The following is a 25004-nucleotide window of genomic DNA, read 5'->3' on the forward strand; positions in this document are numbered from 1 at the left end:
GACCATGCAGGCTTCCAAATGGGGATCCCTTTGATTATTATATCAGGGGAATTTTTCCTGGGATGGTATTTTTTTTTTCTGCTTCAAATTTAGTTCCTTGATTGCATTTGTCTGTGAAAACTAATGTCAGTTTCTAAAAAGGTGCATTGCTGTTGGGTTGGGCATAAGAGTTCTTATACAAATTATTTTCAGGATGGTAGGACCTTCTTTCTTCTATTTTGTAAGTTAGGTTTTATAAAAACACAGGCTAATCTCACATTGAAGTTGGATCACTGTGGATAGTACAGTCACAGATCCTGTAACTGTAGCCGTTTTTATTTTTAAAATCTTAGGAATAATTAAAACTGTCCCAGACATTTTCTGTATGCTCAAATATGTATAAATTTTGCCACATGAATCTGTATTTCTGCCATTAAGTGATTGCTAGATGGAGTTGATTGAAGATTCTTGGAATGATGTTTGCATATATCTGCTTATAGTATATACAAGTTGCAATTTGGATTTTCTTCCCCTTAAATTAGAATGGCTCCCTCCTTAACTTGTGTTCTAGAAACAAAGACTTCTTTTCCTTAAGCTCTGGAGGAGAGAGAAGGAATAGGAATGCAGCTGCTGGAGTGGGCCTGGTGATTACAGTTTTTATGCTTCAAGATGATTACTGGATGCTGTTATGGTTTTATTTGGATGATGTTTTATTATTTTTTTTACAGCTGTGTTGTTTTGATTAAGCTTTTACTGTTTAGAGCTGCCCATGTTTTAGAAAGTGGGTGACCTACAAATAAAGTAGAATAATTTAATACATTATAACATATATAATTTTACACCTCACTGTGTCTATATAATGAGCTTGGCAGATTCGGTTGGATGAATTTGATTGTGTAGGGTCATCTAAGAGTATAACATGTAAAGGTATTTGCATTTTTTTATTTGCAAAAATGCTGTTTTTGACAGTCCTTTTCTATATAAATGTAATGGAGTCCAATAGATTCTAAATATTATTTTTTGTTGTATAAGTCATTAATTTGAGGTCCACTGACACTCTTACTATAGAAGTTAAGACACTCTCCCATTGTCTAGGCAATATAGGAATCTCTAATTCCTTATTCCACTCATTTCTTAGTGTCTGCATATCAAATTGTTTATTGATAACAAATATCTATAAAAACTAATAGGTTTTTTAGTGTTAAAGGATTTAACAAGTTGTTCTGTTATCTCAGGTGTCTCAGAAGCTGAAAATGCTGCTGGTCCAAACAATGTTGTTAACAAGTGTTGTAGCTGTAAATAATGACATTGGGTTATATCTAATAGATGATATTTATCTCTTAACACAACATATGTTAAAACTTCATCATCTCTCCGTTGGTCCAAAGTCAATATCCCCGCTTCCATCCAATTTTTACATATCACCATCTTTTTCCCAATTTTTAAAGTTGGGCTTCCCCATAAAGTCAATTTAGCATGGGAAAAAGGGTCAAATCTTTTTTTTATTAGAGATTACATTCCATAACTTTCTAACTGACATAATTGTTTCCAGAGATACTAGAGTTTTAATATATTTAGATCCTAATACTGTCCATCCCACCAAAGGTGCTATCTATGTATATTCCAAAGTTGCCCAAATCGGAAAATTAACTCCAAATGTTGACTTCCAGTATTTAATACTTGACAATAGGTAAGCATGGTGACAGAGCTCCAGATCTGGAAAACCAAATCCTCCCTCATTAATTAGTAATTGCATTTTCTGTAAAGATATTCTCGGAATCAAAGAACCCCATAACATTTTTCTAAACAAAACATTTATTTTCTGAAAATATTTTCCAGACATATGAACTGGAATTCCTCCCCGAATATAAATTAATCTGGGAATAATATTCCTTTTGAGAGCGTTCACCTTTCCCCAAAGGGTGAGGTTTAATGACTCCCGTCTATCGATATCAGAAGGTATTTGCATTTTTAAGAATTCTGATACCACTTTGTTTCAAGAATGTAAGAATAAGCAAGAAAGTTGGAACTAGCAAGAAAGACTACATGGAACCAAGCCATATCACACAGCCCTGGAAGGGACAGTGGTCTCCCCATTCAGCAGTTTCAGACATAAGCTTGTGGCTAAGGAAAAGCTGATAATCCATTCCAAGCAAAACAATCTTTTAGCTGGCTTTATCTACAGCAAATATTTGTTATAAAAATGTCTGAAAGTTCTGGCCTTTTGGGCACCAACTGGTTGAATTGATCCTTGATGACGGAATCGGCTAGTTCTAAAATTGGAACTATTGGAAGTAGGAGACAAATGCAAGTCAAAATTATTTTTTAGTTTCTTGGGGGGAAAGAGGGGTTTGGGGGAAAGGTTTGTTTTGCAGTTCAACCGCAAACAGCTGAATTGAGCTGTATGAAACACATAAGCAAAGTACCTAATTTAATCCAAGCCAAATAGAATGCTACGCCTGCATTCACATCCTTACATGCTATGCTGTTAATTGGGAAGAGCATAGATCCACCCCACATGTTCTGTGCTCGTGAGAACCAAATGCTGCTGTAACTGCACCAGCTCAAAATATCAGAAGTGTCTCCTGTGCTGTCAGGGATGCTGGTGCTTCAGTTCCCGTTGAAGATAGTTGCTATCTGCATTCGGCTGCAAGAGAAACAATTGGGAAAGAAGCGGAATCATCCTACAGGGGGAACAGGGAAATTGTCCCTTTTTTTCCTTATGGAAAAAGAGTCGTGATATATAATCATGAACTGAATGGGTTTGCAGCTCAGTTTCCTCTCCTGAGAAAATCAGTCCTTCAGTTCAGCAGACATGCAAATATCTCTCATTTCTTGGTAAAGCCTCATTTCTCCCATGTCTAGCATGGCATCATATTCTCCACTATCTGCTATAAATGTTAGTGGCCTTGCCAGACAAAAAAGCATGCATCTAATCATTCACGTCTTCTCAACATAAAATGGTCTCCCGGTAAGATTTTAATTGGTAATATTTTTAGCAGATGAAAATATTGATACATAATCCATTAATTTTACAAGGAAATGGAACAATGTATGTATCCTACAAACCTAATTGCCTTCATAAATTATATTTCTGACAGCTGTGTGGTCAAGAAAGGAAAAAATGTTCTGATACAGCCTGCCGTGATCAAGATTCATCTTCTTGTTATCTTAGTACCCAATTGTTCTCTATGAATGATTTCTTGAGAAGGGGGCATGTCTGTTCTGTACTTAGATATGAGTGTATGATAAATTTCCTACTGCTGGACCTAGCAGAGGGAGTAAACTGTCTGAGAAAATTGCATTTTAGCATTGTTAAGTAGATCTAGGTGATGTATTTTCCTTAGAGAAAAAAATCAAATGCAAAAGGTATCTCACATATTGCTGTGTGAGGTCTATAAGAGACTTGGGTGCATTTTTATTTTAATTTTGCTATTAGTGTCTTTGTATGGGGATAGTGGTTGTCCTAACCTTGAATGTCTCATCCGATGACATATTCTGTAGTGCTTCCACAAATAAGGTTGCCATCCCTAAATGCCTACTGAGCCTTCTCCAAAGTACAATGGTACCTCTAGTTACGAACTTAATCCGTTCCGTGACTCCGGTTGCAACTTGAGTTGGTTGCAAGTCGAGGTAAAGTTTCCCATAAGGTTCAGTGTAAATACAGTTAATCCGTTCCGCCCTCCGAATTTGGTCACACCCCGAGGTAAATTTCCCCCATAAGGTTCAATGTAAATACGACTAAACAGTTCTGAAACATATGCATTTTATTTTTAAACCTCAAAAACATGAAAAAAGTACAGTACAGCACAGTATGAAGAGGGAGAATGGGGTGGGGAGGCAGTTATTGTTTGGAGGGAGAGTCCCCCTCCAAAGGGACATCGGGGAGATCTCCTTCAGGGGTTTCCTCTCTTCTTTGCCTCTTAGCTGCAGGCTCAGTTCTTGGGAAAAACCTGTCTAAAGTCAGTTGCCAGCCTGCTCTGCATTTTCTTTGGAGCCATGCTGACAAGCACACCAAAAACCTTCCAAATGCCACAAAACACACCACAAGCCTCACCGAACGTCTCCTTGCTACCGCGATCTCGCCCACAGGAAGCCGCGACCGCGTGGCAGCAGGGCAAATGGCCTCAGATCCGGTTCGTAGCTCGAGGCGGAGTTCGCATGTCGAGGTAAATTTTTGGGGCTGGACCTGGCCGTATCTTGAAAAATTCGTAAGGAGGGGCGTTCGTAACTAGAGGTACCACTGTAGTGTCTTCCAGATGGCTAATAATTAGAGTTGCAGTCAAGCATTTCTGGATGGTATGGAGAAACTTGTATTACATGAATTCTACATCTGTTCTATGCAGCCCTTCATTGAGTTCACCTAACATGATGCAGTCGCACTTTGGGGTGTGGGGGGAGGAAACATAGTAAAAATACAGACTCCTTTGTGTTTGATTTTGGCAATCAGAATTGAAGCTAATGTAGTGCTTTGGTTGTTAGTAAGATAAGGAAAGAGCAAAATAGCTTCCTCAGCTTCCTGCAGTGAGATGGGCGGTGACAAATTTGAAATGTAAATAAATAAATAAATATCTATGTCACATGTGGCGTTCCTGTTAACAACAAGGAGACAATACTGGTCAGTTCTGGCAGAATTTGGCCAGCCATTATGCCACAAGCATAACCAATATTTAGCAGTGTTTACAAGATCATGGAGGAGAGGTGAATGGAGATAGTTGACTTATCTGATCTACTGTTGAGTAGCCAGTTTCTGATTTGCATGGTATTTTAAAAGGTGGCAGATAGGAGCCCATTTCCTTCTGCTCTTACTATTCTCCCCAAAACTATATTAATTTGGATATGAGACTGAAGGCACAAAGATAAGAGTAGATCTCTCTAGGCCAGTGTTTCTCAACCTTGGCAATTTGAAGATGTGTAGACTTCAACTCCCAGAATTCCCAGAGCTGGCTAGGGAATTGAACTCCACACATTCTGTGAATTCTGGGAATTAAAGTCCACACATCTTCAAATTGCCAAGGCTGAGAAACACTGCTTGAGGCTATAGATGGTATTGCTTAGATGCTGGGAACTTATGTAACCAAATAGTGTTGTAATGCATTTACAGCTTAATACTGAGGTTGCTCCTTGGATGAAGAAACATTTTCTATGGATTTTTTATGATTTAATAGGGTAGGTTTGGGCACCAGTTGTTTTCCGTTCACAGAAAATGATGCATGCTTTATTTGTGTTAAAACCAAGCCTTTGAAAGTTACTGCTCTGATGATTTCTGGGTGGTGGCGTTCATTTGGCTATATTATGGACTGAAACAGTGGGCAGCCTCTTTGGGACCATTTAACATGTTTGAGGAGGTTGAGAACCACAATATGGGTGGAGTGGTACCACTGATATGATCAGGGTTTGGTTTTCCAAGGGCCTTGAGGATTTTTGTTTCTTTATTTTAACCGTGCCATGCCTATTTCTGGGTTTACACTACAGTTTTCATCCATTTCCTACTGGAAAATGGCATGAAAATATGTCATCACTGTTCATCAGTCGTGGTCAGAAGGGGCCTCTGAGAGTCTCAAAAGGAGGACGAGGGCCAGGCCGCAGGTTGCTCACCTGGAGGCCAAAATAAAGCTTTGGCATTGGTTTAAACCTTTTGGATTTAGCTTTCCCAGTGAAAATACCTGTAGAATTGTTTCCTTCAAACAAGCATTTGGGAAAGTGACCTGATATTTTTATAACATGGCCTCAGGTAGATTGTCTAATACCGGCTCTTGCCTGCTCTAATTTAACATACATTAACAGCCATTTAAGACATTTGTGTGTGTATGATGTAGACTCTACAACATTCTAAAATAATTTCTCATTGTAATATTGTGCCCTGTTCATAAAACATCCTGTCCTAGGAAGTTCCTGCCTTGGCATCTTTGCTACTGAATTTCAGTAGTTTGGTTGAAACTGGGAATTTTTAAAATGTGAGTGTTCTGGTATAAATCCGTCACCCAGAGTTGGTTTGTGTGAGATGGGTGGGTATATAAATGTGACAAATAAATAAATCTTGCCTTTTATTATGTGTCTTGAATGTTTGTTGTTATCACAAAATTCTCTATTGTGAACTGCATTAGGATATCTGAAATAGAGCAAGATGAAATTGTAACAGTTTGGATTTGAGAGAAAAAATATGTGTGAGGACTTGGAGTCTTGATAAAGCCATTCTGTTTTTATCTTCTCACGTACTCTGTTTTATCTTTTCAAAAGATTATTCATTTGCCACAGGTTAATTAATCACCCCCCTTCATGGATCACTGCCTTGTCGTGGCGAAGGGGCTTGCGTAACTCAGTGAAGCCATGAGCTATACCGTGCAGGGCCACCCAAGACGGACAGGTCATGACAGAGAGTTCTGACAAAATGTGGTCCACTGGAGAAGGAAATGGCAACCCACTCCAGGATCCTTGCCAAGAAAACCCCATGGACAATGTCAAAAGGCTAAAAGATATGACGCCGGAAGATGAGCCCCTCAGGTCGGAAGATGTCCAATATGCTACTGGGGAAGAGCGGAGGGCATTTCCAAGTAGCTCCAGAAAGAGTGAAGCGGCTGGGCCAAAGCCGAAAGGACGTTCAGCTGTGGATGTATCTGGAAGCGAAAAGAAGGTCCGATGCTGTAAAGAACAATATTGTATAGGTACCTGGAATGTAAGATCTATGAACCAAGGCAAGCTGGATGTGGTCAAACATGAGATGACAAGATTGAACGTCGATATCTTGGGAATCAGCGAACTGAAATGGACGGGAATGGGTGAATTTAATTCGGGTGACCATTATATCTACTACTGTGGGCAAGAAACCCTTAGAAGAAATGGAGTTGCACTCATAGTGAATAAGAGAGTGGGAAAGGCAGTAATGGGGTACAACCTCAAAAACGACAGAATGATCTCAGTGCGTATCCAAGGCAAACCATTCAATATCACAGTCATCCAAGTCTATGCCCCAACCACTGATGCTGAAGAAGCTGAAGTTGACCGCTTCTATGAAGACCTACAACACCTTCTAGAACTAGCACCAAAAAGATGTCCTTTTCATCATAGGGGATTGGAATGCTAAAGTAGGAAGTCAAGGAGTAATCGGAATAACAGGCAAATTTGGCCTTGGAGTACAAAATGAAGCAGGGCAAAGGCTAATAGAGTTCTGTCAAGAGAACAAGCTAGTCATAGCAAACACTCTTTTCCAACAACACAAGAGACGACTCTACACATGGACATCACCAGATGGTCAATACCGAAACCAGATTGATTATATACTTTGCAGCCAAAGATGGAGAAGCTCTATACAGACAGCAAAAACAAGACCAGGAGCTGACTGTGGCTCAGATCATGAGCTTCTTACTGCAAAATTTAGGCTTAAATTGAAGAATGTAGGGAAAACCACTAGACCACTCAGGTATGACTTAGATCATATTCCTTGTGAGTACACAGTGAAGGTGATGAATAGATTTAGAGGATTAGATTTGGTAGACAGAGTGCCTGAAGAACTATGGACGGAGGTCCGTAACATTGTACAGGAGGCAGCAACTAAAACCATCCCAAAGAAAAAGAAATGCAAGAAAGCAAAATGGCTGTCTGATGAGGCTTTACAAATAGCTGTGGAAAGAAGGAATGCGAAAAGCAAGGGTGAAAGGGAAAGATATAAGCAACTGAATGCAGATTTCCAGAGAATAGCAAGGAGAGATAAGAAGGCCTTCTTAAATGAACAATGCAAAGAAATTGAGGAAAACAATAGAATGGGGAAGACTAGAGATCTCTACAAGAAAATTGGAGATATGAAGGGAACGTTTAGTGCAAAGATGGGCATAATAAAGGACAAAAAAGGCAGGGACCTAACAGAAGCAGAAGAGATTAAGAAGAGGTGGCAAGAATACACAGAAGAACTATACAAGAAAGATCTTAATGTCCCTGATGTCCACGCTGGTGTGATCACTGACCTTGAGCCAGACATCCTAGAGAGTGAAGTCAAGTGGGCCTTAGGAAGCATTGCTAACAACAAAGCTAGTGGAGATGACAGTATTCCAGCTGAGTTATTTAAAATACTAAAAGATGATGGTGTTAAAGTGCTGCACTCAATATGCCAGCAAGTTTGGAAAACGCAACAGTGGCCACGGGATTGGAAAAGGTCAGTTTACGTTCCAATTCCAAAGAAGGGCAACGCCAAAGAATGCTCAAACTATCGCACAATTGCACTCATTTCACATGCTAGCAAGGTTATGCTCAAAATCCTACAAGCTAGGCTTCAGCAATACATGAACCGAGAACTACCGGATGTACAAGCTGGGTTTCGAAGAGGCAGAGGAACTAGAGATCAAATCGCCAACATTCGCTGGATCATGGAGAAAGCACGAGAGTTCCAGAAAAATATCTACTTCTGCTTCATTGACTATGCAAAAGCCTTTGATTGTGTGGATCACAACAAACTGTGGCAAATTCTTAAAGAGATGGGAATACCAGACCACCTTACCTATCTCCTGAGAAATCTGTATGCGGGCCAAGAAGCAACAGTTAGAACCGGTCATGGAACAACCGATTGGTTCAAAATAGGGAATGGTGTACGACAAGGCTGTATACTGTCACCCTGCTTATTTAACCTATATGCAGAGTACATCATGAGAAATGCCAGGCTGGAAGAATCACAAGCCGGAATTAAGATTGCAGGGAGAATCATCAACAACCTCAGATATGCGGACGATACCACCCTAATGGCAGAAAGTGAAGAAGAACTAAAGAGCCTCTTGATGAGGGTGAAAGAGGAGAGTGCAAAAGCTGGCTTGAAACTCAACATTAAAAAAACTAAGATCATGGCATCTGGACCCATCAATTCCTGGCAAATAGAAGGGGTAGAAATGGAAGCAGTAACAGACTTCATTTATTTGGGCTCCAAGATCACCGCAGACGGAGACTGCAGCCATGAAATTAAAAGACGCTTGCTCCTTGGGAGGAAAGCTATGGCAAGCCTAGATAGCATATTAAAAAGCAGAGACGTCACCTTGCCGACAAAGATCCGCATAGTCAAAGCTATGGTTTTTCCAGTAGTAATGTATGGCTGCGAGAGCTGGACCATAAAGAAGGCGGAGCGCCGAAGAATTGATGCCTTTGAACTGTGGTGCTGGAGAAGACTCTTGAGAGTCCCCTGGACTGCTAGGAGGTCAAACCAGTCAATCTTAAAAGAAATCAACCCTGATTGCTCATTGGAAGGATTGATAATGAAGCTCAGGCTCAGATACTTTGGTCACCTAATGCGAAGAGAGGACTGTTTGGAAAAGACCCTGATGCTGGGAAAGATTGAAGGCAAAAGGAGAAGGGGACGGCAGAGGATGAGATGGTTAGATAGCATCACTGAAGCAATGAGCATGAAACTGAGCAAACTCAGGGAGGCAGTGAAGGATAGGAAGGCCTGGCGCAATATGGTTCATGGGGTCACGAAGAGTCGGACACGACTAAATGACTAAACAACAAATTAATCACCATGAGTCCAGTTGATGTGAGTTTGAACACAAGGATCTGCCTTTTTATATTGAATAAGGCCATTGATCCATCTGGTGGGTCCTGACTGATTCTGTAGTGCAGGATAGGCAACTAATGTCCTCCGGGTGTTTTAAGCCCCAGCAGTATGACCACTGGGCAAGAATTATAGGTGTTGAAGTTTAAAACATCTGAAGGGCATTCATTATCTTTCTTCTAAATGTTTCTACCTCAGAGGTTTCCACCAGAGATTGTTTTACCTCTCTGTTTGGTTCCATATCACATCCAGCTTGAACAGAATGCAGGCAAAGATCTCTCCTTGTCTCTAAATTCAGTTAACACTTATCAAGCTTAATGTGAAATTTTTAAAAGGTAGCAAGAATATTTTTATTTATTTATTATTTCAATTTATATAGCCACTTATCTCAAGTATATTGGCTCACAATATTGATATGGTAGAAAAAGCTATTAACTAAGATATTGCAATACATCAAGATTGTTGTGGACTGTGTTGCGTCTCTGTTGGACTTTTTCACTTTGTTACTTTTCTTTTTGTCCCAAGAACTGCCTGTGCTGGTGGATCAAGAACAGCACAGACATTTTGACATCCATTTGTGCACAATCATTTGGGCATTTCCACATATCTCTTCTCATCCCAGCTCATACTGAAAGGGAGGAAAGTTAAAGCTATCCATCCCTTCCCTTTCTAAGGCTGAAAAAGTCTGTTCCTTGCAAGGTGCAGTAAGCATGGGATTTGCACAGTACAGAAATCAGAGAGATAGCCTAAGGCATTAGAGAAATTGGGCCTTTCCTGTTTCTACATGAGGAGGCATTGTTTCTACAAGGACTCTAAACATGACATCTTTCAAGAAATTAAAAACAGCAGATGCAGGATCAGTAACTTAGAAAGTCTGTCTGGTGGAGTTTGTAAATATTTCTGAAGAGCTCTACCAAAGACCAGACTCTGCAGGTTGCATACCCATTTGAAATTATGGTGGCTAAGGTTACGTGTGTTTGTCTGCAATACTCATTTCTTTTTAATGTAAATATTATTCCTTTATTATTCTGTGGCTGTGTTAACTGTGTCTCCCCCCCCTTCTTTTTTTTTAAGATGCAAATGTTGGACAAATTTCCAATGGAAGGAGGACAGAAGGACCCTAAACAAAGGATCATTCCCTTTTTGCCAGGTTTGTAAGGTGAACAATATAGTTCTCAAATGAAATCAATTTATATATGTCTGTTCATTCATTCATCCTCTCTCTTATTCTCTCTGTCAGTGAATCAATCTTAGATTAATATAGCTTTCCACTTCCCCACCTGACTACAATTTCCAGCTTCTCCTGTAGACTTGGCCAAATAGTCACGTTGACTAAGAATGATGGAGTTATATGTCAGCACATTTAGACACTTGAATGGAGATTTGCTGATTAGACTGGCTATTTCCAGCATGGGGGGTTGTGTTCCTGTGGCCCACTGCAGGGCTTCCCAGTGCTTTGGTCTTATTTGATCCTAATTATTTATGTTCATTCCAATGTGGTTATGGCCTGAATTTCAGATAGAAATGACATTAGACAACCTGGGAAATGATGTATGCTGAGAATATATAGGAGAGTATAATCAGAAGGTACTTAGATATTTGGCCTAAGGTGACTTCAGTATATGGATGATACATAGCTCTATTTCTTGCTCTATCTGAACAGGCAGTTTTGCAATGGATGAGGTAAAACGAACTGAAAAAAATGCAGATAATATTAAACAACTATGTTATTGGATTTTTGTTTTAGACCTGATTTTAATTGGGACTGCATGCTTTTAGAAAGATCAAATACTCTCTTACATTTCCTGTATAAAACAAGTAGCATAATCTGTATATTACCAGCATCAGTTAGACAAACACAATTCCATGTGCTTTGGATATGGGACTACTAAAATGCATTGCATGTGGTGCTGCCTTTAAAGATACCTTAGAAATTCCAGCTAGCACAGAATGTATCTCCTAAGATGCTTGTGAAGCTAGATATTCAGAACAGATCACTTCAGTACTTCACTGCTTGTGTTTGTTGCCTTTTTGATTCTACATTGTATAATCTTCAGAACACCATCTTGGGTCTATTACGATTCATGGGAGGTGTTAATGGAAAAAGGAGCTCAAGATAGGTGGGAGTTCTTTAAAAAGGTAGTATTAAAAGCCCAATTATAAACAGTTTCAACAAAAGAAAAAAGGTGAAGGACAGCAGGAGAAGATGTGTGATTGTACAGAAAGCTTAGTGAAGATCTGAAAAAAAAAGAAAAGAAAAAAAACCCCACACATAGGAAATATCAAGAGGATTGGAAACAAAGTGTTTAGACATGTAGTCTGGAACTGTAGAGCTAGTGCCAAGACAACATTCAGAATCAGCTGGGATTAGCAAAAAGATTGATTGATTGATTGATTGATTGATTATGCGCCATCAAGTTGTTTTTGACTCCTAGCGACCACATAGATAGATATTCTCCATGACAATCTGTCCCTAACCTGGTTTTCCAATGGTGCACTCATTGCCACTGTAACTGAGTCTATCCACCTTGCTGCTGGTAATCCTCTTCTCTTCTTTCCTTCCACCTCTCCCAGCATTAGAGCCTTCTCCAGAGAGCTAGGTCTTTGCATAATGTGTCTGAAGTAAGATAATTTGAGCCTGGTCATTTGTGCCTTGAGTGAGACCTCTGGGTTGATTTGTTCGGTGATCCATCATTTTATTTTCTTGGCTGTTCACAGTATTCCTGGGAGTCTTCTTCAACACCAAAGTTCAAAGGTGTCAATACTGTTCCTATCTTGCTTCTTCAAAGTCCAACTTTCACTTCCATAGAATGTCACAGGGAATATCATGGCTTGCACAATTCTGATCTTTGTAGGTACAGACAAAGATCAAAATTGTGTAAGCCATGGTATTCCCTGTGACACACTATGGAAGTGAAAGTTGGACTTTGGGGTATGTTCAAAATAAAAAGAAAAGAAAATTATCAATATAGTTCTGCTTGGTGAATTGGCAAAATGCTAACAACTATTAAAGAAAAAGCAGAGCTACTGAATGCCTATTTTGGTACAGTTTTCTCCATCAAAAACAACAAAAACAATGCATTTCACTATGCAGTTATGAAGAGGAGAATAAATGGGGCAGAACTGAAGTTCATTAGAAACCTGCTCAGGGAATACCTCTTTACTTTTAAAGAATAAATCTTTAGGATCAGGTGAACTGCAACTTTAGATACTGAAGAAACTAGATGATGGTCCAGCCAAACTCTTACATATTATCTTCAAGAAATTCTGGAGAACTGAGGAAGTGCTCGATGCCTGGAGATGGTCTCCTTATCTTTGAAAAGGGAAAAAAGGACAATTCATTGAACAGCAAATTAGTCAGTCTGCCCAGTCTGATATTTGGGAAGATTCTAGACTAAATGATAAAGAGGTCATCCTTTAAGCACCCTGAAAACAGTATTGTAATTACCAAAAATCAGCATGGATTTATCTAGAATATTTTTTTCCAAACTTACCATATCTCATTTCTTGATCAAGTAATTCTGTTAATAGATTGTGTTAATGCTCTAGACATAATGTAAGTTGAGTTCAGCAAAGCCTTTGATGAAGTACCCCATGACACGCTGATTAGCAAGCTAGTAATGTGTGGGCTGGATGGCATGACAATTAAATGGATACATAGCTGGTTCTAAAATTGTATTCAGGATATGGCTATTGATTATTCCTCAGTACGTTTGAGGTAGGTCAGTTAGGAGCCCTGGTTCTTTTATTAATGGCCTTAATGAGCAACTGGAGTGGAAGTTTTGCAGATAACACAAAATTAAGTGGAATAGGTAGAAGGCAGAAACAGACTTTTAAATGATCTTGGTAGGTTAGAGGAGTGGGCTGAAAATAACAGAATTAACAGAAACAAACATGAAATTCTTCACTTAGGAAACGAAATCAAATGCACAGGAATAAGATGGTAATGGTACTTGTGAAAGATCTTGGAACTGTAGTTGACTGCAGACTGATATGAGTCACCAGTGTCATTTGGCTGCAACAGCAACAGCGGAATAGTTTCCAAATCATCAGAAAGAATGCTTTCGCTTTATACTGTGGCAGTCAGACCCTTTCTCAAATATTATGCCTATTGCTGGGCACCACACATTAAGAAGGATTCAGAGGAACTGAAGCAAGTTCAGCGAAGGGCAATGAGGATAATTTGGATTCTGGAAGCTAAATCCTATGTAGAGAGATTGAAGGAAATGGGGACATTTACCGTTGAGAAGAGAATAAAAGAATGAGGGTAGGTGGGATTCCCAAACATCTAAACGAACGTCACACAGAAAAGAACGGAGACCTGTTCTCTTTTATTTGAGAGTATACAACATGGAATAATAGATTTAAATACCAGATGGCAGACTCTGACTGGCTGTTAGATAAAGCTTCTAACAGTAAGAATAATTCATCCGTGAAACCAGTGTTTGGCTTGTATCTGCTGGATGTTTACAAGTCAACTGTAGACAGCTCTGTAGGGTAGTTTAATTTGGATTTCTGTACTGAATAGGGGGATGGACTCCATGGCCTATATGTCACCTTCTAATCCTATGTTTCTCTATTAGAGTTACAAATATGCTTGTTCTGAATCATTGTCTCTTTTGATTGAGACTGAAAGAAGTTATATATTTGGAGGAACCAAACCTGGGAAGGGTGGCTGTAAAATTTGGATTTTGTCAGGCAGCTGAGCACCCCAAATTCCAAATGGATATTTTGCTCCAACCCCCTCTATTGCCTCAGTAAAGTATCCCAGACTTCCAAATATGCTTATGCTGTTTGAATATGGTTCTCTTTTGGCTGTTTAATTGTTCCCATTAAAATATTCCATTCTGCAACTGGGCCTTTCCTCAGGTATGGGCATAATTGCAACTTAGCAACCATCAGGGTTACTGTACTTCCAAGGGTTGCGTTCTGGTTCCAGCTGTTCCCTGGACTGCGGTATCAGCAAAGCAAGACTCAGTCTGGCACAAGTGCAGAGAAAAAGAGTTTGCTGGGCAGTTTTCTATGCCAGCAGAATGAAATGGGAGAGGTATAACATCAGGCCCAGCTTGCCAGCATCTCCAATTTGAACAAATAGAAATGACAGTTTGAGTATATTCTGTTTCTGAAGCGTTGTAACCTATTTTTGGGAAGCTGAGGAAAATTTGCTTCCAAAAAGGTTATGGCAGTAGTACATTTTGCTTGCTCAGTGCCTTCTTTCCTTTTGGGAACCCTGGAAGTTTTTCTTTTTGTGGAATTATTTTACAATGGAAAGCAGAGGTAAAGTGGATGCTCTCCCAACCTGGGTTCACGGCAGAGTTTTGGAAGTCTCATAAAAACCATCACAAATGAGGAATTCACCTTACAGGTCCCTGATTCCTTATAGAATCCTAGCAGTGCAACGGGCCAATTCAGCCCCTTCCTTCATTTAAGAAATCCAGTTTGAAGCATTCCTGAAAGCTGGTGTCTGGCAATTGCCTGAACGCATCCCTCAGGAATCAATCAAACTGCTTATACTATTAGGAAACTTTGCCTAACGTTCAATCAGAACCTCTGGCTGAAATGTTGGACTTGAAGAAGCGTTACCAGCTTCGCTGGCTAAGACTTCCTTTGTACCCCTGGGAGATCTTTCCTGGCCAAGTAAAGCTTTTACAAGCTGAGATTTTTAAATGGTTGGAAATAATCAGACATTCTGTGCTTTGGCACTTTTGCAGGGGCAGAATGATGTGGGCCTGCAGTCCCTTGAATCTTCCCTTGCTTATCCATGGAACAAGCTATTTTCTTTCAAACCCCAAATGGCTGGAAAATTCAGGAAAGGAAGCTTGTGGACAGTTTTCTGTATCAGCTGTCACTTATGACTCTTTCTAAATAAAATGTTTAGGAAAGGGAATAGCATTTGCGTTTGGACGTATATGTGTGTTTGTATATGTATTTTGGGGGAGATAAAGTGTAGGTTTTATTATAGAGAACCTAGGCCTGTTTGTATTCCAACTTTTTCCAGAAATCACCCTTCCTATTCTTCTCTTCTCTTTTAATAATACCATACTAACCCTTGAATTTCAGTACCAGTGTGGGAATTTGGCTCTTGCTTTATAATTCAAACATGCTGCTTTCTGGGAAGCCCTCCTTGGTAATATTATACGTTTGCGGTTCCTGACGTCGGAAAAATGTTTCCAGTTATTCTGTCTACCCAGCTGCCTCTAGCATTTTTTGCAAACCTCTAACACATTTAGATTTGAGGCCTTTGATAGGAAACAAAATAGTCGATCAGCAGTTCTGGATATTTCTTATCTGAAGAAGATAGTCCTGCTTATGAATTTTTAAGATTTTTTTTAATCATAAACTTTTCTCTTCACTTTTTAGTTTCCTCTTGGAATTATCCCTGAAACTGTTAACACAGATGTTGGTCTTCTGACTTAAAATTCTAAATCCTATAGAAAAACAATCTGCAAACTTCCCTCATTCTTTTCTTCTCTATATCCTCTGCATTCATCTACAAATGTGAATTTAAAAAATCTAAACTACAACAGTACTTGGAGCGTACTAGCCCAGGGGGAGGTTGGCATATTCTTAATGCAATTTGTCTCTTTTTCTGTTTGCCTCAACAAGTGTCTCCTATGTTTTGTTACAAGGGAAGTGTAAGTGGAATCAGTCTATACTGCCTGTTTAAACTTGATATTGAAAGCTTTCTTTTTCTCGTAAAGAATCTTTCATTCACATGTATAGAGTTCACCTCCCAGAATGCCTTGACAGCATAGCCATTGCTGAAAATTCTGAATGGTGAAGTCCTTAGATCTGGGGTATTCAGGTGGAGGAAGTTTGATTAACCAGTCTCTGGTTAGTTGCAGTCAGGTCATTAGACTCAGATTAGCATCCTCTGATCGAGTTTTGGAAGCAGAAGAACTTTGTGTGGTAATACCTTACATAGCTGACTAGATTGGGAGCTTTAGGATTACCAGAATGTTGGATTCATGAGTAGTAAGTATAAAACTGATTGCAAAGTTGAGAGGACAGCTTAAACCAACGATGTCCATTTAATGGCCTATTTGAGAAAAGTTTACAGCAACTCAGAGTTTCTCATAAAACTCAGTAGAATTTTTTTTTTCAGGGAAATGCAACGGATAGTACTTAAGGTTTGAAAAACACAATGCCCTTTCTGGGACAGATTATAAGCATGAGGATGAAAATTGAAAGTAAACAGGCATCACACATGTTATATGTGTAATTTTTTATTTTTTTTTTGTCTGCGCTCAGTCATTGCTGACCCTGCAGTGACTGACTGGATGAGTCCTTGCAGTTTTCAAGGCAATTGTTTTTCGGAAGTGGTTTGCCAGAGCCTCCTTCCTAGAGCAGAGCCCAGCTGGCGAGCGCAGGGGGCGGGGTTTCCGTTGCTTCGCGCCGTTTTCGGGCGCGCGCGGTTTTTCGCGCTTACCAGCAACTGCTTCTGACTCCTTTTTGCAAGGCGCCACCAGCATTTTTCCTCCCACCAGAGTGAGAGTACCCATTTATCTACTCACGTGAGTTTTCGACCTGTTGGGTTGACAGGAACTGGGGAGGAAACAGGAGCTCACCCTGTTTAACGCGAAGGCTGGACTCGAACCGCTGAAGTGTCGACCATTTCTGGCCGGCAACTTTCAGCGTCATTAAGCCGCTGCGCCACCGCATCCCCCATATGTGTAATTGCCTTAGCATATATTATTTTTAGTCCAATGAATATTTAAAATTATGTTTTAAAAGAAAGCAGTAACATATTTGCTATGGTTACTTTGAATTTCATATACTACTCTATTCTTTTCTATTTTTGCAAATGCACATGCACACATTTGACACATGTACCTACCTACCTATCCACAAGTATTCTTGTAATGACTGTAAAATGTTTCACATCAGTTGGCACCATCAGCAGATCTAGAAGTCCACAATACATTGCTAGTCGCATTGTTTATGATTCTATGTAGAAATTTTAAAGTCCAGGAAATTATTATTATACAGTTAGATATTAATTAGGTATAAAAAAATCTCTGAGTAAACATTATGTGACATACACAAGATAGTTAAGCTTGCAGAGTTAACTTCAGGGAAGAAAATCATGCTTAACTTTAGATTTTTTTAAAAAAATCTGTCATTTAATTGCCAAACTATAGTTTACTTACAAGAAACTATTTCTAAGATTGCAGACTTGCTCCTTGCTTCTCCCTATGCTGTTTATGTTCTTGGTACTTGCATCCTAGATCCTGTATTCATTAAATGGTGTTAGCTGTTCTATACAAAGTGGGAACCTGTGATTTAATTTCTGTTGAATAAGACAGTAATCCATGATGGTTCAGTATTTTGATTAGTAAGAAGGCATTAAACATCAGTGACCTGTAATAGCTGACTGCATTTTCATTAAACCAGATTGTAATGCCAAGATTATAATTTTAAACCACAGATTAGAAAACTGAGACTTAAACAATTGAACTGGGCCTCTTTCTTCTGGACAGATCATTGTTTTGTTAAGACTGGATCACTTTATAGTACATAATATGCTCTTACAGCAACATTGTATGTCTATTCAGCCATTCTATTTATAGGTTTAATGAATAGATAGAGGAAGAAGTTGAAGAATGAACACCCTAATTTTGAACTCTAACTATGAGGGCAAACATATGAAGTGGGGGTGCTTTTCTGTCCATCATAGTTCCCATGTGGTTTAGAGCCCTGGAAAATCAGTAATCTAATGTGTCCCCCATCCTAGATGTCCCCACCTATTTTAAACTCTTAGTATGATCATTGTTCCCCACCCTGAGTGTCCTCCAGACAAACTTCAATTATTTTAATTTCCCCAGCCATTATGGTTTGGCAGATCAGCCAAATGGTGATGGCTGAGGGGATTAAAATGGTTGAAGTTCAGCACATCAGGAAGACACTCAGGTTGGGGAATAATGACCTAAACTAGATATTTCTGGGGAGTTTATTAAATTCTAGGAAATAGGTCTAGTGTAAACTGGGAGTAATTCTTTCCCTAAATTGCTTCTTTAGCAATGAGCTTATTATTGTTTCTAGAATGCACATAATTGAATATGATGAATATGCAAGAGGTAAGACTGTGATTAAAACACAATATGTGCAGCACAAATTGATGTATAGAAAAGGCTGTGCAATTTTCTAAATATGGAAATATACATGCAACATCCTGTGAAGGTGGCATGGAGAGGAAATGCACAAGAGGAAAAAATCCAGATTAACTGTACATAGGTCTTGCCAAATTTCTCAGGAAACAATTTTTATAAGCAGAGCTGAGTCTTCCAATTTTTTTTGTATTCATTGTAATCTAGAGCATGTTCTCACTAGTATTTCCCCGGAAGGGCTAGATAGAGCTGCATGGAAAAAAAGCTTTGCCCAAATTTGAAAATTACAGTGATCTTAGTTAAACTTCTACAAAAACAATACCCCAGGGAAGCAATGGTTTAGCAAGGTATACATGAGTAAGTTCAGTGAAATTTATGATCTTTCCTATAAAACCTCAGGTTGCATGTCTTTACATTCCCAGTTTGCTCAGACAGTTTATCCATTTTTTTAATTATCTGCTATCCTCTCCTTTTTTCCCCCCAGGAGCCAAGGTTTTGTACATTGTGCTATCTTCTCCAGTTTTATCCTCACAATAGTAACAGTCCTGTGTAGTAGATTAAGCTGGGAGAATGTGAACTCCTTAGCAGGGCAACCTCAAAGCTGCCCGGAACTGCCATGGTTGACCATTGATTTGATCATGCCTGAAACTAAATCAGAATGTGGCACTCAATTCTTTATCATATTCAGTTTAGCCTGATGCATTGGATCTATAAGTGACGGGCTATAAGCAGAGGGGATCTGCCTAGCTAAGTGTACAATATCTGTGTGAGAAAAGATTATTAAAACCCATTAATGTGTTTTTGTTTGAGGAGTTCTGTAGAGTCTTGTGCAACTTCTCATGGTTCATGTTGTACCAAGTCTGTGTTGTAGAGACTTCTGCTAAATCTTGTGCAACCCGTGGCTGAATAGTGCTACTAATGGATCTTTTTCCATTTACTAATGGATCTTTTTCCATTTCTCTTTCTCTTGCTTTAACCAAAGCTGGTAGTTTGGTCTCTTGTCTACTGCAGAATGCCAAGTTTATTATTCTGAAAGAATGATCTTTGTTTTTCACTTTTGTCTTTTACAGTTTTTCCAAATTTCATTTTGATTTATTTACCATATCACATGATCTGTCAAATAATGGCATCATATGATATGTCCTGGCATCATATGGTGGCAAAAATGTAAATTCTTATTGAATTTCCACAAAAAGATTGCAGATTCTGCTTGATTCCCTAGGCAGCATTTAGTCTGATGTTCTGTCCATTGTAAATAAAAAGCCTGGTCTATACATTTAGTTTGATGCTAACAGGAGGCCGCTCCACCACTGATGTGTTGAGCATTGTTTGAAACTGTAGCCGTCAGGCATATCTGCCAATTCCTGGCAACCATCCGTTCCTTCTGGAAAGGAATTGTGGCCATATGTTTAAAAGTGAATCACAGGCCAAGAGTGTCTAGGTGTAATTCGAGAAGCGATGAATAGCAAATTACTTTAAAAGGAGTAAAGCGGGGGGGGGGGGGAGGATGGAGAATACAATGGTACAAAATCCCTCTATGGGCAGAGGGATAAAAAGTTTCTTCTCTATACAAGGGAAGGAGAAAAATCAATGTCCCTCCCAACTCCCAAAAAGGAGCAAGGATTGTGTCAGTGATGCAGTGATCTTACCTGAATAAACAAACCCCAGGCTTGAGGATGGGTTTAAAGACCATGCTTTTAACACATATTTTAACATTTATTTGAAAAGGAGAAAGAAAAAAACCAAGAAAGGTTGTGGGGCCCAAAATCAGCAGTTTGCCACAAATTTCAGCTCTGTGATCTTGGGAACTTTGGGGCTACCAAAGTGAGTCTGGGTGCTTTCCTCTAGCCCATAGGCTGCAGGTTACCCATTATTACATATCCATACAGTGTACTCAAGTTACAGCTACTACTTTAATGCAGACCGGGTTTCCACTAAGAAATAGATGGACCTTTTCTTGCTGAATCACTGCCTGCATGTATAGTGCTCAAGGATTCCAAAAGCAAAGGCTTGTCATTCAGAACATAGTGTTGTGTGTTGTAAACTGTGCGTCCATTTTTGGAAACACATTACTTCATATAGGGAACTGGATGAATGGAGACAATACAACTCAAACTGGCAACTGAAGTGACTACCGTGCTAGTAGTATCTGGAACCTGTGTGGCAATTAACCTTTTTCAGATGGCTATTCCCCAGGAGCATAAATATGTTTGCATAAAATTCTTCTGGGATGCTAAAAATGAGTATGTTAGCATCGTTTTTATTTAAAATCATAAAAACGAAAGAGAAACATATCCTCCTGAGTTGCAGTAAGACTCCTTTCTTAATGATAATCCACTAATTGTTCTCCCTGATACAGATCTAGGGCTGGAGGAGGGGGTGGCAAGTTGTGACAGATGGCTAGAGTGGTGGATTTAGCCATTTGCCAGAACTATTCCATATAAGTACCCCTCTAGTGATCTTAATGTGATCTGTCAAACCCATGAGGTGGAAAAAACGTGCACTGCCTGATAGGCAGGTCACTTTAGAGAGATCCTGTCCTACTGTTGCGTCTAGTGGCCTTGATGCTGCTTTAGCAAATGGACTGGTCCTGGCCTGCCTGCTATCATGGTAAACCAGAATCTTTCTAAAGCAAATTGCCTGGCAGGGGGTCTACTGCTTTCTCTAGCCCCCTTGGTGGATCTGCTCCTCTCCTGGCGTCATATCAGTCCAGCAGCATAAACCAAAATGGCTGTAGAAGCAGTCGACCGGGGGGGGGGGGTGGGGGGTGGCAGGATGCCAACAGGAGCTGATAAATTCCACCCCCTGTTGGAGTTCTTGTCAAAGCTTCACAAATCATGCATAAAGCCAGGCTCTATTGTAAATCGCACGGACAGCTTCAGCTATTGTGTGATTTTTAAAAAATTAATACATACATTGAGTCAGGAGAAGGTAGGAAACGCTGCTTCTACATCAGATCAGAAAAAAATGTAAAGTTGGGTGAACTCAGCTCTGAGCTGGGGAGGAGAAAAGTGCTGCATTATGTGGACATATCCTTAAGGAACAGTGAGGCATTTTCAAGCTGCCATTAGGAGGGTGTGTGAATGTGCCCTTAGAACTGCATACAGTCCTGTTAGAGTTTTGTGTGATGTTTTTACCTATGTATGTATGTATGTATGTATGTATGTATGTATGTATGTCCAGAAACTGATTGTTCAGTTTTTCAGCTTATTGCAGTTCCTCTAGATATAATTAAGTTTGGTGAAGTATCTCCAAATATAATGGTTGCATATAATCAGTGGTTTACCAGCTTTTACTTGGAAATTCTTTTAGTATAGAAATGTTGAAGAGTTGCTAGCAGATTTTTTTTTAATTACAGTTTTCTATTCTCAGAGCCTAGAATATCTACTATCTAGCTGAAAGACATATTAATTCAGTTCTCTGATTCAGTCAGCTAAACTTGGGCCTTTTCAAAATGATAGTTTGATGCTAGTGTGTTGGGGAGGGCCTGTATTGCAATTTGTAAGTAGTTGTGCCTGTGAAGAATGCTTCAGAAGGTTGTATATTATTTCATTTTGTAATTGGAATGAGTATCTTTCTGGGTCTTTAAAAGCCTTCCACCATTCACTCCTCTAGCCTATCCCTGTCCTCAGCTATTTAGAAATAGCCTGTTGAACCAATGTAGCTTCCTAAGCAGTTTGTTATATAAAATAGGTAAGAGAAGACATAATATAAATGGTTGAGTGGAAGAATTAATGTTATATACCTTCCTTATCCCTGTTTCTTTCTCTCAAGACTGAAGTGGTTAAGTCATCATAGTCCCACCAGGTTGCAGAAGGCTGCCCCAAATGTTGATCTGGGCACTGCGCTGCTTTCTTCTTGGACGTTCTACTGAATGTAAAAAGGTGTTGTGTAGATACTCATTAGCTTTTTTTAAAAGCTAGTGTCTGTTCAGAATTCTAAGAATGTGCATAAAGAGCTGGAAGGTTCTAGTCTTTTTCAAATTCGCTTCTTACTATTTCCATCTACAGAAAGCTATTCTGAGTATGCACAATAAAATAATTAAAGTAAATCACTGGTTCATGTTCAAGTAAGAGGAAAATAACCTTGGGGATAAGTCACTAATTTTTTTAAAAAGTAAATTTCCCTAAACCTTAAGGGTAAGGTATGCTGTCATTGTATATTTTAAAAAACATTTTGTTGGTTCTTCTCTAGACTGCAAAGAAAGCAGGTCTACATTTATGATAATCACATAGTTCTTCTTTCCAAGAATCAAGAAGAAAACATCTTCTATTGTTGACTGGCTTTTTGGCTTCCTACCAACTCTGCCCTGTGCCTTCATTTGTCAAGTCAAAATATGAAATATTTTATCCCTGCTTTATATATGCATGAACTGATCAAGAGGTGCATCAGAGATTAACACTGCAGCATCTTTGAAGTTTATTGGAAATTGAAAGTGTTTGTATTTCTAGAGCAGTCTTAGAAACACCTGAACATACTGTCCTTTAAAGGAAATAAAACTTTTTTGACTACAGCACTGATACATTTGGTACTTGTGTTGTTTGGCAGACAATCAGGTAAATTGATAAAGGAAGCAGCACCAGCATGTCTGCCATCAGCTAAAAATATGACAGCTGTATTCTGCTTTCTGTAAGTTCTTAAAGAGCCCTTGTGCTTTTATATTATTGCCTGCTGCCTTAAAAATAATATGAATTTGAAAGAAAGCAGCACCTATGGAATAGAAGAAATAGCCCTAACGTTCATGAATACAGTGGAGAAATGAGTGTGCATTACTGTGATTGCTTGTGCAAATGGCAAGCAAGATTAACTGGCCATTTACTTTGATTGCCTGAATGGTTTATGGGTACATCAATAAGAAGATATGGGTTATAAATTTTAATTTAATTCTGCTGGCTGTGAATCTCTGATAAGCCAACCTAGATGCTTTTGGACTTCTAAATATAAGCTAAACTGTTCTAAAGCAACTGATTGGAAAACCAAGTTGCTATTAAACAATTTACTCATCAAACTATTCAGAAACATTTAAATTTATAAAGGTGATTTTTAAAGAGTTTGAATTCAATTCTGGTCAATTATATAAAGCAGAGCTTCCCACCTTTCCATGACATTTAAATTTGTTCCATGTAGGAGAAGAGGAGAAACATCTTAAAGTTTCTCCTGGGGGGAATCCTTTAAAATCATTTTTGACATGATGGCAGTTAGATCTAAATGCCCACATTTGTTTCCTCAGGGAACAAATCTAGTGCCTTACAGATAATGTTGGGACTTCACGGTGCCGCTTTTGACCTTTAAAACCCTACATGGCATGGGCCAGGTTATCTGAAGGACTGCCTTTTCCCCATTACATCTACCTCTCCCATCAAGTCCAGCAGGACAGGCATATTGTGGGTCCTGCCTGCTAAGGAATTCCACCTGATGGGGCCTAGGAGATGAGCCTCTTTTGCCATGGCACCCATGGCACCCACTGTCTGGAACATCGCCCCCCCCCCCGGGTGAGATTGGCCCTGATCCCAGAAGTCTCTTCAAATGTGTTTTTTGCAACAGGCCTGGGGATCCCCTGGTAACAGGGACCCTGCATGTTGGTTGTATTATGTATAAGACTCTGACATGTTCTCCCATGTTCTTGTTTCTATTTCCGTCAAATAGTTTTTAACATTTTTTAAAGAATGTTTTAGTTGGCTGGTTTTAATTTACGCTGCCTAGATTCACATTTGTGACATGGGCAGCCATATAAATGTGATAAACAAGCAAACAAGTAAGCAAACAGGTTGAAGATGACTACAAGGATTGCCAGCTGCCAAAAATGTGAGTGTCTTCTGCTAGGTCATATCTTTGAAAACAGACTCCTCTGTCAAATCAAATCAAGATTTGGTTCTGCATAGTGACAGGCCACCATATAACTTTGATAGACAAATAAAAGGGAAAGGCAAAAACAAAAAAGCAAAAGCAAATTAAAGAATTAAAGCCATAAGCAAAAGCCAAATCTTTCCGTGTTCTAAACAGCACTTCAAATTATTTTATATGAAGTATTTTAAACATTTTAAAACTTTGCTTTAAAAAAAAACAAGGCCCTTCAGCTGTCAATGCAAATACAACAGCTCCCTTTGCTGTGCATTCTTTTGTATTTCAAAGTTTCACCTCCACATAGAATTAACCAGTAAAAGGATTTGGTAGCATCAAATATTTCAATAAATGAATGAATCTGTTTCCTGTTTTTGTATTTGTTGCAAATAAAATTCTAGTAGAATACAGTTGAAGTAATCTAAAATAAAAATCCATATTCCTTTTGCAGCCTCGCAATCAGTTTTTGTGAGTTTTCTTCTTGCCTCTGGGAGAAATGATATGAAATTATGCATCTTGTATAATTGTGTCCTTAAAAAAAATAGCTG

At 39.1% G+C, this 25004-nt stretch overlaps 1 protein-coding gene across 4 annotated transcripts in view; it reads left to right on the plus strand.

The window, feature by feature from the left end:
• SH3PXD2B (SH3 and PX domains 2B) overlaps positions 1–25004 on the plus strand; it is a 130496-nt gene that overhangs the window by 54047 nt on the left and 51445 nt on the right. For all 4 annotated transcript variants that reach the window (XM_088133677.1, XM_088133678.1, XM_088133675.1 and 1 more), the window contains exon 3: positions 10583–10658. In XM_088133677.1, coding sequence (XP_087989803.1) covers positions 10583–10658 — 76 coding nt within the window. The remainder of the gene's footprint in view (positions 1–10582; positions 10659–25004) is intronic.

This window comes from Python bivittatus, unplaced genomic scaffold, assembly GCF_059951505.1.
Source record: "Python bivittatus isolate LINGU-HERP-01145 unplaced genomic scaffold, Pbiv_v1 ctg000080_np1212, whole genome shotgun sequence".
Classification (NCBI taxonomy): Eukaryota; Metazoa; Chordata; class Lepidosauria; order Squamata; family Pythonidae; genus Python; species Python bivittatus.